This window comes from Pristiophorus japonicus, chromosome 1 (assembly GCF_044704955.1).
Source record: "Pristiophorus japonicus isolate sPriJap1 chromosome 1, sPriJap1.hap1, whole genome shotgun sequence".
NCBI classification, from domain to species: Eukaryota; Metazoa; Chordata; class Chondrichthyes; family Pristiophoridae; genus Pristiophorus; species Pristiophorus japonicus.
Window position 1 is genome coordinate 44086553 of NC_091977.1, and position 13132 is coordinate 44099684.

Here is a 13132-nt window from a genome sequence, read left to right on the forward strand (position 1 = left end):
CAATGGTGATGTTCAAAGAGATTTAGGTGTCCTTGTACAGGAAACACAGAAAATCAGCATACAGGTACAGCATGCAATTAGGAAGGCAAATGACATGTTGGCTTTTATTGCAAGGGGGTTGCAGTACAAGTGTAAGGAAGTCTTACTACAATTCTACAGGGATTTTATGAGACCACACCCCGAGTACTGTGCACAGTTTTGGTCTCCTTATCTAAGGAAGGAAATACTTGCCTTTGAGGCAGTGCAATGATGTTCACTAGATTGATCCCTGGGATCAGAGGGTTGTCCTATGAGGAGAGATTGAGTAGATTGGGCCTATACTATCTGGAGTTTAGAAGAATGAGAGGTGATCTCATTGAATCATATAAGATACTGAGGCGGCTTGACAGGGTAGATACTGAGAGGTTGTGTCCCAGGCTGGAGAGTCTAGAACTCGGGGCACAGTCTCAGGATAAGGGTCGGCCATTTAAGACCAAGATGAGGAGGAATTTCTTCACTCAAAGGGTTGTGAATCTTTGGAATTCTCTACCCCACAGGGCTGTGGATGTTGAATCATTGAGTTTATTCAAGGCTGAGATCGATAGTTTTTGGATTCTAGGCAAAATCAAAGGATATTGGGATTAGGCAGGAAAGTAGCGTTGAGATCGAAGATCAGCCATGATCTTATTGAATGGCAGAGCAGGCTCGATAGTCCTAATTCTTATGTTCTTATGTTCTTACAATCAATTGCAAAAATTAGTATGAATCAATAGGATATATTCCATGTTCTTGAGAATAACCAATGTATCTTCATTTTTAGAGAGATAGAACAAAATGTTTCTGCTCTTTCCAGACTTATTGACATTGGTTTGACAACTGTGGTAAGTGAATTTATATTAAAATTGGTCTTAATTTCTCATTATGCTACGTTGTTAACTATTGCATTTCTAGGACTGCTAATCGAATTGGAGAATAATTTGGTTTCTCTTTCATTCCAGGGTGTTCTCTCCTCTCATCTGCAATCTGACAACAAAGATATCTTGCACAGAGTGATCTTTGTATTAGTGGCTGCCAACGTTATTTCAGTTGGTTTGGCTGCATTTGTCCCTTTATGTATTCGGCAAAGGTGAGTTACTGTTTGGGGAGGTTGAACCAGGAATAAATTAGAGCTGGAAATAACAATGAGCGACGTCTTCCTACGAATGCTTAATTCCTTCATACGAAAATGCTTTCTTCCATTTTAATGGAGATTTTACTCATTCATATCACCAGCGGAGAGAGGAATTTGACATGGATGACTCAAGCGTTCATACAGTAACTTTGCTCGCAGTACTTTCTGTCATGCATGTAACCTCTATTAAACACCACTGCAATACTGTATATACTTAAGCAATGCACACCTTGACCACAGGGGGTGAACTTGTGGGAGTCACTCCTTACCTAGTCATCCAGGTATATAAAGGGAGGTCCCACGCATGGTCATCACTTCTTGGTCCTGTGAATAAAGGTTCAGATTATAGAGTGACCTTGTCCGTAGAATGTGCCTCGTGTGGGTTATGTGCCATTGAGTAAGGACATTACATTGGCGACGAGAAACAGGAATCAACGACCCACAAGAATGGCCACTGGTAGCACAGAGGAACGGTACTGTGTTGGTGAGGACTGGGACGATTTCTTTGAGAGGCTCCAGCAAAGCTTTGTCACGAAAGAATGGCTGGGAGATGCAGCGGCCGACACGCAAAGGGCCCATCTACTGACCAGCTGCGGACCTAAGACTTACGTGCTCATTAAGGACCTACTAGCACCTGAAAAGCCGGCGGAGAAAACCTTTGAAGAACTCAGCAAACTAATCAATGAGCACCTCAAACCGATGAGCAGCATACACATGGCCCGACACAGATTCTATACCCACCGACGTCGTGAAGGACAGAGAGTTGCGGACCTCTGGTGTTTGGCCAGCCTCTGTAAGTTCACAGACGCCTGCAGGGGGGAGATGTTAAGGGACTTCTTTATTGAGGGCATTGGTCATGCGCGGATTTTCCGAAAGTTAATTGAGACCAAGAACTTGACTTTGGAAGCGGCCGCGTTGATGGCTCAGACTTCCATGGCGGGGGAGGAGGAAACCAAAATAACACATACGCGCAATTCTGCCTCCAACGCGGCGGGGGATCAGGGAGTCAATATCATAAACGCGACTCAGAGCCCCGCAGGCAGGCAAGGGCAGTTCGACACACCCCAGGCAGCAATAGACCCCAGAGTAGGTTTTCAACAGAGATAATGGCAGGCTGAACTCACATTTACGTCATCACAGTGGACAATGCGGTCCGGGATGGGGCCATTGACACCCACTAACAGGGTACTTAAGGGCAGTCAAAGGGACAATCAGCGAGGAATGCCAGGTCATAGCTCCTTTGTTCACAACAATGGGAAGCTCAGCTCATGCTGGAAGTGTGGGGGCAAACACTCTGCCAGGACTTGTAGGTTTCAACAACTTGTCTGCAGAAATTGCAACCTCAGTGGCCATTTAGCTCGAATGTGCAGGAAGCCTGTAACCAGGCTAATTTACAAGGCGGATGGACCAGAAGAGGGGTCTGTGAGGCAGGATGACTCTTGGGGCAAATCAATGGATGCTGAAGTTCAGCGGGTTTATGTGGCAAACATTCACAGCTCATATACTAAAACGCCACCAATGATGATGAAGGTTTTATTAAATGGCATCCCTGTACGCAGGGAGCTGGACACGGGGGCCAGCTAGTCACTCATGAGCGTTCAACAATTCGAAAAGCTATGGCCACTCAAAGCCAGTAGACCCAAACTAGAATGCATTGAGACACAACTACGGACGTATACCAAAGAAATCATTCCAGTACTAGGCAGTGCAATCTTGGCGGTCACACACAATGGATCAGTGAACCGACTGCAGCTCTGGATTGTCCCAGGCAATGGTCCTGCATTGTTGGGGAGGATGCTGGTTAGCTGAGATGAACTGGAAATGGGGAGACGTGCACGCAATGTCATCTGTGGAGAGAAGTTCGTGCTCACAAGTCCTACAACAATTTGAGTCACTACTTCAACCTGGAGTCGGGATGTTCAAAGGTACCAAAGTAGTGATACGCATCACCCCGGACGCCAGACCAGTGCACCACAAAGCCAGAGCGGTGCCGTATGTGATGCGGGAGAAAATTGAGAGCGAATTGGACCGTTTGCTGAGAAAGGGCATCATCTCGCCCGTTGAATTCAGCGACTGGGCGAGCCCCATTGTTCCCATCCTAAAAGCGGATGGTTCTGTCAGGATTTGTGGCGACTACAAGGCCACTATCAATCGGGTGTCCCTACAAGACCAATACCCGCTCCCGAGAGCGGAGGATCTTTTCGCCACGCTGGCAGGCGGCAAACTGTTTCCCAAGTTGGACTTCACTTCAACCTACACGACCCAAAAACTGGCCGATGAATCTAAACTACTGACCACCATCACCACGCACAAGGGACTGTTCGTTTACAACAGGTGCCCGTTTGGCATTCGATCAGCGGCCGCAATTTTTCAACGTAACATGGAAAGCCTGCTTAAATCCATTCCTGGAACAATCGTAGTTCAGGACGACATCCTCATCATGGGTTGTGACACCGAGGAACACCTCCACAACTTGGAGGAGGTGCTACGCCGACTGGACCGGGTAGGCCTACGACTCAAGAAGTCTAAATGTGTGTTTTTGGCTCCTGAGGTTGAGTTCCTGGGCAGGAGGGTTGCTGCAGATGGGATTCGGCCCACCGAATCCAAAACAGAGGCGATTCGACGAGCGCCCAGGCCCGGCAACACATCGGAGTTGCGTTCATTTCTGGGACTCTTGAACTATTTCGGGAACTTTCTGCCGAACTTAAGCACATTGTTGGAGCCGCTTCACGTGCTCCTGCGTAAGGGTTGTGATTGGTTTTGGGGGGACTGTCAAGAACGGGCTTTCAACCTACACGACCCAAGAACTGGCCGATGAATCTAAACTACTGACCACCATCACCACGCACAAGGGACTGTTCGTTCACAACAGGTGCCCGTTTGGCATTCGATCAGCGGCCGCAATTTTTCAACGTAACATGGAAAGCCTGCTTTGTTCAAATAAGTTATTGACCCTGTACGACCCTTGTAAGAAATTGGTTCTGACATGTGATGCATCGTCCTATGGGGTCAGGTGCGTGTTGCAGCAGAGTAATGCTGAGGGCCAACTACAACCTGTGGCTTATGCTTCCAGGTCGCTCTCTCAAGCAGAACGGGGATATGGGATGGTTGAGAAGGAAGCACTCACGTGTGTCTATGGTGTAAAAAAAATGCATCGGTACCTTTTTGGCAGGAGGTTTGAATTGGAAACGGATCACAAGCCGTTAACATCCCTGTTGTCAGACAACAAGGCTGTCAATGCCAACGCGTCAGCTCGCATACAGCGATAGGCTCTCATGCTGGCTGCTTATGACTACACCATCCGGCACCAGCCTGGCACCGAAAATTGCGCTGACGCGCTCAGCAGGCTTCCACTGGCCACCACTGAGGGGGCAGCGGAGCAAAGCGCTGAGATGGTCATGGCCATTGATGCCTTTGACAGCGCAGGCTCCCCCATCACAGCCCGCCAGATCAAAATCTGGACAAACAGAGATCCCCTCCGATCTCTGATTAAGAAATGTGTCCTGACTGGGGATTGGGCGCCCGCACATGGAGCATGCCCTGAGGAGGTCAGACCGTTTCACAGGCGGATGGATGAGCTCGCCATCCAAGCTGACTGCCTACTATGGGGCAGCCGGGTAGTCATGCCCCAGAGGGGCAAGGAGGCACTCATCAGGGAACTCCATAGCGAGCATCCAGGCATCGTGCTGATGAAGGCCATTGCACGGTCACATGTTTGGTGGCCGGGAATTGATTCAGACCTGGAACACTGTGTTCGCAGGTGTACGACGTATGCCCAACTGGGTAATGCTCCCAGGGAGGCCCCTCTCAGCCCGTGGCCCTGGCCAACCAGGCCATGGGCATGTATTCATGTAGACTACGTGGGCCCGTTCATGGGAAAAATGTGTCTCATTGTGGTAGATACATACTCGAAATGAATCGAGTGCATCATTTTGAATTCGTGCACGATATCCACCACTGTGGAGAGTCTATGTGCGGTCTTTGCAACCCACGGCTTGCCGGACATCCTTGTTAGCGATAATGGCCCATGTTTCACGAGCTATGAATTCCGGGAGTTCATGTTGGGCAATGGCATCAACCATGTCAGAACAGCACCGTTCAAGCCGGCCTCCAATGGCCAGGCAGAACGTGCGGTCCAAATCATTAAACAAGGCATGCTCAGGATTCAAGGACCCTCCCTTCAATGCCACCTATCGCGTCTCCTGCTGGTCTATAGGTCCCGACCGCACTCGCTAACGGGGGTCCCGCCCGCTGAGCTACTTATGAAACGAACACTCAAAACTCGGTTGTCCCTCATTCACCCAGTCCTGACCGACATAGTTGAGGGCAAGCGCCAGTCCCAAAACGAGTACCATGACCGAAATTCAAGGGGGTGATGTATAGAAATAAATGACCCCATATTTGTCCTCAACCACGCCGTGGGGCCCAAATGGCTTGAGGGTACTGTAACGGACAAAGAAGGAAACAGGGTCATCGTGGTTAAACTTAACAATGAGCAGATATGCCGTAAGCATCTGGACCAAGTAAAAAAAAGGTTCAGCATGGACACTGAGGAACCCGAGGAAGATCATGAAATGGTGCTCACACCATTGCCAGTGAACGAACAACAAGAACATTCAGCAGCATGCACAGTCCCTGCGGTCAGCCCAGACAGGCCGGAGTCACCACAGGTGACAGACACTCACGCCAAGGCTCAACAACCAGAGCCCCAACTGCGGCACTCCACAAGGGAGCGTAGACCACCTGAAAGACTTAACCTATGATCCCAATAAGACTTTGGGGGGGGGAAGGTGATGTCATGTATGTAACCTCTATGTAACACAACTGCAATACTGTATATATTTAAGCAATGCACACCTTGACCACAGGGGGTGAACTTGTGGGAGACACTCCTTACCTGGTCCTCCAGGTATATAAAGGGAGTTCCCACGCAGGGTCATCACTTCTTGGTCCTGTGAATAAAGGTTTAGGTCATAGAGTGACCTTGACCATAGAATGTGCCTCGTGTGGGTTTTGTGCCATTGAGTAAGGACATTACACTTTCCAAGCCTGTGCTTTATAAAAGGTGGTTGCGGGCAGAATTGAATTACTTTGAGTGTAGTTATGTTTCAGTTTTCTCCCTCCTCTTGTTGCGTTGTTGTGTTGAGTCGAGTTGGGATATGGTTCTACTGGCACTGGCTGCCCTCTAATATCTCACCCAAGTAGTCAACTTTATGTGTGACCCTCGGCAGTGAGAGGGGGAGAAAGTCAATACCGTTGCCTGTTTTTTTTTGGACGTAACATTAATGTTGTGGGGCCCAATTTCTAGTTGCAATGTCCCAAGCTCTATCGTCCCCAGAAGTGCGCCGGCTGAAAATTGGAAGCTGGTAACTTTAAGGCATGCAGGGTGCCCACCCGTTAAGCCTCATGCATATGCAAATCCAGGTACTAATGCATCCAATGGAAATAAAAATCACGAGAGATGTAAAGTGGACTGCCAATTTGCTGTTGCACAAAGTCAAAATGGCCTCCTTAGACTATCAACTGCAAATTTGACCAGTTTGAATTAGGTTTCTGAGTTCAAATTGCTGAAGTAAATTATAAATAGTAGTAACACCAACAAAGCTGCCCGCTTGTTTGGCACACCATCCACCACCTTAAACATCCACTCCCTCCACCACCTGCGCACCTTGGCTGCAGTGTATACTATCTACAAGATGCACTGCAGCAACTTGCCAAGGCATCTTCGGCAGCACCTCCCAAACCCACGACCTCTGCTACCTAGAAGGACAAGGGCAGCAGGCGCATGGGAGCACCATCACCTGCAAGCTCCTCTCCAAGTTACACACCATCCTGACTTGGAAGTATATCGCCGTTCCTTCATCGTGGCTGGGTCAAAATCCTGAACTCCCTTCATAACAGCACTGTGGGAATACCTTCACTACACGGACTGCAGCGGTTCAAGAAGACGGCTCACCACCACCTTCTCAAGGGCAATTATGGGCAATAAATCCTGGCCTTACCAGCGATACCCACATCCCATGAACTAAAAAAAGAAATAGTTCCTGGGGCACTCCACTCAGTACCCCTCACCACCCTAATGTAACTCCTTTAATAAGTATCTGTTGTTTTCTAACTTTCAGTCGATTCATTATCTGTATCCAAGAATGACTGTGAATCCCCACAACATTAGTTTAAATCTTTCAGCCTTGCATGTGGAACTTTATCAAAAGCATCTGGGAGTCGAGGTTAGCTAATGTAAATCCACTTTTTAAAAAAGGAGGGAGAGAGAAAACAGGGAATTATAGACAGATTAACCTGACATCGGTGGTGGGGAAAATGTTGGAATCAATTATTAAAGATGTAATAGCAGAGCATTTGGAAAGCAGTGACAGGATCGGTCCGAGGCAGCATGGATTTATGAAAGGGAAATCATGCCTGACAAATCTTCTAGAGTTTTTTGAGGATGTAACTAGTAGAGTGGATAAGGGAGAACCAGTGGATGTGGTGTATTTGGACTTTCAAAAGGCTTTTGACAAGGTCCCACACAAGAGATTAGTGTGCAAAATTAAGGCACATGGTATTGGGGGTAATGTATTGACGTGGATAGAGAACTGGTTGGCAGACAGGAAGCAAAGAGTGGGAATAAACGGGTCCTTTTCAGAATGGCAGGCAGTGACTACTGGGGTGCCGCAAGGTTCAGTGCTGGGACCCCAGCTCTTTACAATATACATTAATGATTTAGACGTAGGAATTGAATGTAATATCTCCAAGTTTGCAGATGACACTAAGCTGGGTGGCAGTGTGAGCTGTGAGGAGGACGCTAAGAGGCTGCAGGGTGACCTGGACAGGTTAGGTGAGTGGGCAAATGCATGGCAGATGCAGTATAATGTGGATAAATGTGAGGTTATCCACTTTGGTGGCAACAACAGGAAGGCAGAATATTATCGGAATGGTGACAGATTAGGAAAATGCAAGGTGCAACGAGACCTGGGTGTCATGGTACATCAGTCACTGAAGGTTGGCATGCAGGTACAGCAGGCAGTAAAGAAAGCAAACGGCATGCTGGCCTTCATAGTGAGAGGATTTGAGTATAGGAGCAGGGAGGTCTTACTGCAGTTGTACAGGGCCTTGGTGAGACCACACCTTGAGTATTGTGTGTAGTTTTGGTCTCCTAATCTGAGGAAGGAAGTGCTTGCTATTGAGGGAGTGCAGCAAAGGTTCACCAGACTGATTCTCGGGATGGTAGGACTGACATATGAAGAAAGACTGGATCGGCTAGGCTTATACTCACTGGAATTTAGAAGAATGAGAGGGGATCTCATAAAAACATATAAAATTATGACGGGACTGGATAGGTTAGGTGCAGGAAGAATGTTCCCGATGTTGCGGAGGTCCAGAACCAGGGGTCACAGTCTAAGGATAAGGGGTAAGCCATATAGGGCCAAGATGAGGAGAAACTTTTTCACCCAGAGAGTGGTGAACCTGTGGAATTCTCAACCACAGAAAGTTGTGGAGTCCAGTTCGTTGGATAAATTCAAGAGGGAATTAGTTGTGGCCCTTACGGCTAAGGGGATCAGGGGGTGTGGAGAGAAAGCGGGAGTGGAGTACTGAAGTTGCATGATCAGCCATGATCATATTGAATGGTGGTGCAGGCTCGAAGGGCCGAATGGCCTACTCCTGCACCTATTTTCTATGTTTCTATGTTTATTCCAGGTCTCTCTTTGCCCCTCTGATCACTCTTTTAAAGCATGTCGGCCCAGACTGACACAAGCTCTAGAATCGAGGCACGGGCTCAAGCTTAAACAAGGAAGGTTACACAAACAAGTTAGACATTTATAATGGACTGCCAAGTGTTGTGTATCTGTAAAGCATGCACTCCCATGTTCCGCCACCAGGGCGCGCATCTCCTGAAGTCCCAAGGGATCCCAGCATCCCTTGGGAGCACTGTATATAAGCTGGCCCCGAAGGCCTGTTCCTCACTCTGGAGTGTCTTAATAAAGACTGAGGTCACTGTTACTTAAACCTCCCTGTGTGCAGTCTCATCTGTGTTGGGAACCCAATAACCAGCGACGAGTATACGAATCCAACGCAAAGATGCAGCAAACTGTGGGCATCCTGGAGAAGTTCTCGGAGGGTGAGGACTGGGAAGCCTATGTCGAACGGCTAGACCAGTACTTTGTAGCCAATGAGCTGGACGGAGAAGGAAGCGCTGCAAAAAGGTTCTCCTCACGGTCTGCGGGGCACCGACCTACAGGCTCATGAAGAATCTTCTGGCTCTGGTGAAACCCACAGACAAGTCGTATGAGGAGCTGTGTACACTGGGTCAGGAGCATTTAACCCGAGGGAGAGCGTGCTGATGGTGAGGTATCGGTTCTACACGTGCCAGTGATCTGAAGGTCAGGAAGTGGCGAGCTACGTCACCAAGCTAAGGCGACTTGCAGGACAATGTGAGTTTGATGGCTACCTGGAGCAAATGCTCACAGACAATTTTGTACTGGGCATTGGCCATGAGACCATCCTACAAAAGCTTTTGACTGTAGAGACACTGACCCTCAGTAAGGCCATTGCGATAGCACAGGCGTTGATGTCCACCAGTGATAACACCAAACAAATCTCTCAGCACACAAGTGCTAGTAATGTTCATACGTTAACTGGAACTGTGTTTGCGAGCAGAAATATACAGGGCAGAACCCACGAGTCTGCAACTGCCAGCAGGCCTCAGGTGACCCAAATGTCTCAGAGTCTGCAACAAAGGATGAATGCAAGGCAATTCACACCTTGTTAGTGTTGTGGAGGCTTCCATTCAGCCTATTCATACCGCTTCAAAGGGTATGTTTGCAAGAGCTGTGGAACAATGGGGCACCTACAATGAGCTTGCAGATGAGCTGCAAGCTCTGCAAAACCTGCTAACTACCATGTGGCAGAGGAAAATCGGTCCATGGTGGATCAAAGCAATTTCGAGCCTCAGAGAGAGGGGGCAGATGCTGAAGTACATGGGTGCACACATTTTCGATGAAGTGTCCACCTATAATGCTAAATGTAAAATTGAATGGCTTACCCATCGCCATGGAATTGGACACTGGCGCTAGCCAATCCAGCATGAGTAAAAAGATGTTTGAGAGACTGGTGCAACAGCCCTGAGCCCCATCCACACAAAACTGAGAATGTACAACAAAGAGCTTATCTGTCCTGGGCAGTGCCATGGTCAATGTCACCTACGAGGGCACGGTGCATGAACTGCCACTCTGGATTGTCCCGGGCGATGGCCCCACACTGCTTGGAAGGAGCTGGCTGGGCAAAATCCACTGGAACTGGGATGACATCCGAGCGCTATCACATGTCAATGAGACCTCATCTACCCAGGTTCTGAACAAATTTCCTTCCCTTTTTGAGCCAGGCATTGGAAACTTTTCCGGGGCGAAGGTGCGGATCCACTTGGTCCCAGAGGCACGACCCATTCACCACAAGGCGCGAGCGGTACCTCACATGATGAGGGAGAGAATGGAAATCGAGCTGGACAGGCTGCAACGCGAGGGCATCATCTCCCCAGTGGAATTCAGCGAGTGGGCCAGCTCGATTGTTCCAGTACTCAAAAGTGATGGCACGGTCAGGATTTGTGGCGAGTATAAAGTAACTATTAATCATTTCTCGCAACAGGACCAATACCCACTACCTAAGGCAGACGACCTATTTGCGACGCTGGCAGGAGGCAAGACGTTCATCAAGCTCGACCTGACTTTGGCCTACATGACGCAGGAGCTGAAGGAGTCTTCGAAGGGCCTCACCTGCATCAACACGCACAAGGCACTGTTCATCTACAACAAATGCCCGTTTGGAATTCGGTCGGCTGCAGCAATCTTCCAAAGAAACATGGAGAGCCTACTCAAGTCGGTACCACGCACAGTGGTTTTTCAGGACGACATATTGGTCACGGGTCGGGACACCGTCAAGCACTTATAAAACCTGGAGGAGGTCCTCCAGCGACTGGATCGCGTAGGACTGCGGCTGAAGAGGTCGAAATGCGTCTTCATGGCAACGGAAGTGGAGTTTTTGGGGAGAAAGATCGTGGCGGATGGCATTCGGCCCACAGACAGCAAGATAGAGGCTATCAGGAACGCACCCAGGCCACAGAACGTCACGGAGCTGCGGTCGTTCCTGGGACTCCTCAACTATTTTGGTAACTTCCTACCGGGGTTAAGCACCCTCTTAGAACCCTTAGTTGTGCTTTTGCGTAAAGGTGAGAACTGGGTATGGGGAAAAACTAAGTAATTGCTTTTGAGAAAGCCAGAAACATTTTATGCTCCAACAAGCTGCTTGTACTGTATAACCCATGTAAAAGACTTGTGCTAGCATGTGACACGTCGTCGTACGGAGTTGGGTGTGTATTACAACAAGCTAACATTGCGGGGAAGTTGCAACCTGTCGCCTATGCCTCCAGGAGCTTGTCTAAGGTCGAGAGGGCCTACAGCATGATTGAGAAAGAGGCATTAGCATGTGTGTTCGGGGTAAAGAAAATGCATCAGTGCCTGTTTGGCCTCAAATTTGAGCTGGAAACCGATCATAAGCCCCTCATATCCCTGTTCGCTGAAAACAAGGGGATAAATACTCATGCCTCAGCCCGCATACAAAGGTGGGCACTCATGCTATCAGCGTATAACTATACCATCCGCCACAGGCCAGGCACCGAGAACTGTGCGAATGCTCTCAGTCGGCTACCATTGCCCACCACGGGGGTGGAAATGGTGCAGCCTGCAAACTTGTTGATGGTGGTGCAGCCCGCAGACTTGTTGATGGTCATGGAAGCATTTGAAAATGATAAATCACCTGTTACAGCACGCCAGATTAGGACTTGGACCAGCCAGGATCCGCTGCTGTCCCTAGTAAAAAAACTGTGTACTGCATGGGAGCTGGGCCAGCATCCCCGTTGAAATGCAAGAGCTAATCAAGCCATTCCAGCGGTGAAAGGATGAGCTGTCCATTCAGGCAGACTGCCTGTTGTGGGGTAACTGCGTAGTGCTACCCAAAAACGGCAGGGAGATGTTCATCTCGGATCTCCACAGCACACACCCGGGTATAGTAATGATGAAAGCGATAGCCAGATCCCACGTGTGGTGGCCTGGTATCGACTCTGACTTACAGTCCTGTGTACGGCAATGCAGCGTGTGTGCTCAGTTGAGCAATGCGCCCAGAGAGGCACCACTAAGTTTGTGGTCCTGGCCCTCCAGACCATGGTCGAGAATCCATTTCTAGGTAAAATGTTCCTGGTGGTGGTGGATGCTTTTTCAAAATGGATTGAATGTGAAATAATGTCGGGAAGCATCGCCACCGCCACCATTGAAAGCCTGAGGGCCATGTTTGCCACCCACGGCCTGCCTGACATACTGGTCAGTGACAACGGGCCAAGTTTCACCAGTGCCGAATTTAAAGAATTCATGACCCACAATGGGATCAAACATGTCACCTCGGCCCCGTTTAAACCAGCCTCCAATGGGCAGGCAGAGCGGGCAGTACAAACAATCAAACAGAGCCTTAAACGAGTCACACAAGGCTCACTCCAAACCCGCCTGTTCCGAGTACTGCTCAGCTACCGCACGAGACCCCACTCGCTCACAGGGGTGCCCCCGGCTGAGCTACTCATGAAAAGGACACTTAAAACCAGACTCTCGCTGGTTCACCCCAACCTGCATGATCAGGTAGAGAGCAGGCGGCAGCAACAAAATGTCACGGGAAATTGATCTGAATGACCCTGTGTATGTGCTAAACTATGGACATGGTCCCAAGTGGATCGCGGGCACGGTGATAGGTAAAGAAGGGAGTAGGGTGTTTGTAGTCAAACTAGACAATGGACAAATTTGCAGAAAGCACCTGGACCAAATGAGGCTGCGGTTCACAGACTGCCCTGAGCAACCCACAGCAGACACCACCTTTTTCGAGCCCACAACACACACTCAAAGGATCAACGACACCACCCCGGACCAGGAAATTGAACCTATCATGCCC

At 49.0% G+C, this 13132-nt stretch overlaps 1 protein-coding gene across 1 annotated transcript in view; it reads left to right on the forward strand.

The window, feature by feature from the left end:
• Positions 1-13132, forward strand: part of LOC139263108 (cadherin-related family member 2-like) — a 273421-nt gene that overhangs the window by 254049 nt on the left and 6240 nt on the right. Inside the window, exons 26-27 of the mRNA XM_070878659.1 lie at positions 800-860; positions 978-1105. Coding sequence (XP_070734760.1) covers positions 800-860; positions 978-1105 — 189 coding nt within the window. The remainder of the gene's footprint in view (positions 1-799; positions 861-977; positions 1106-13132) is intronic.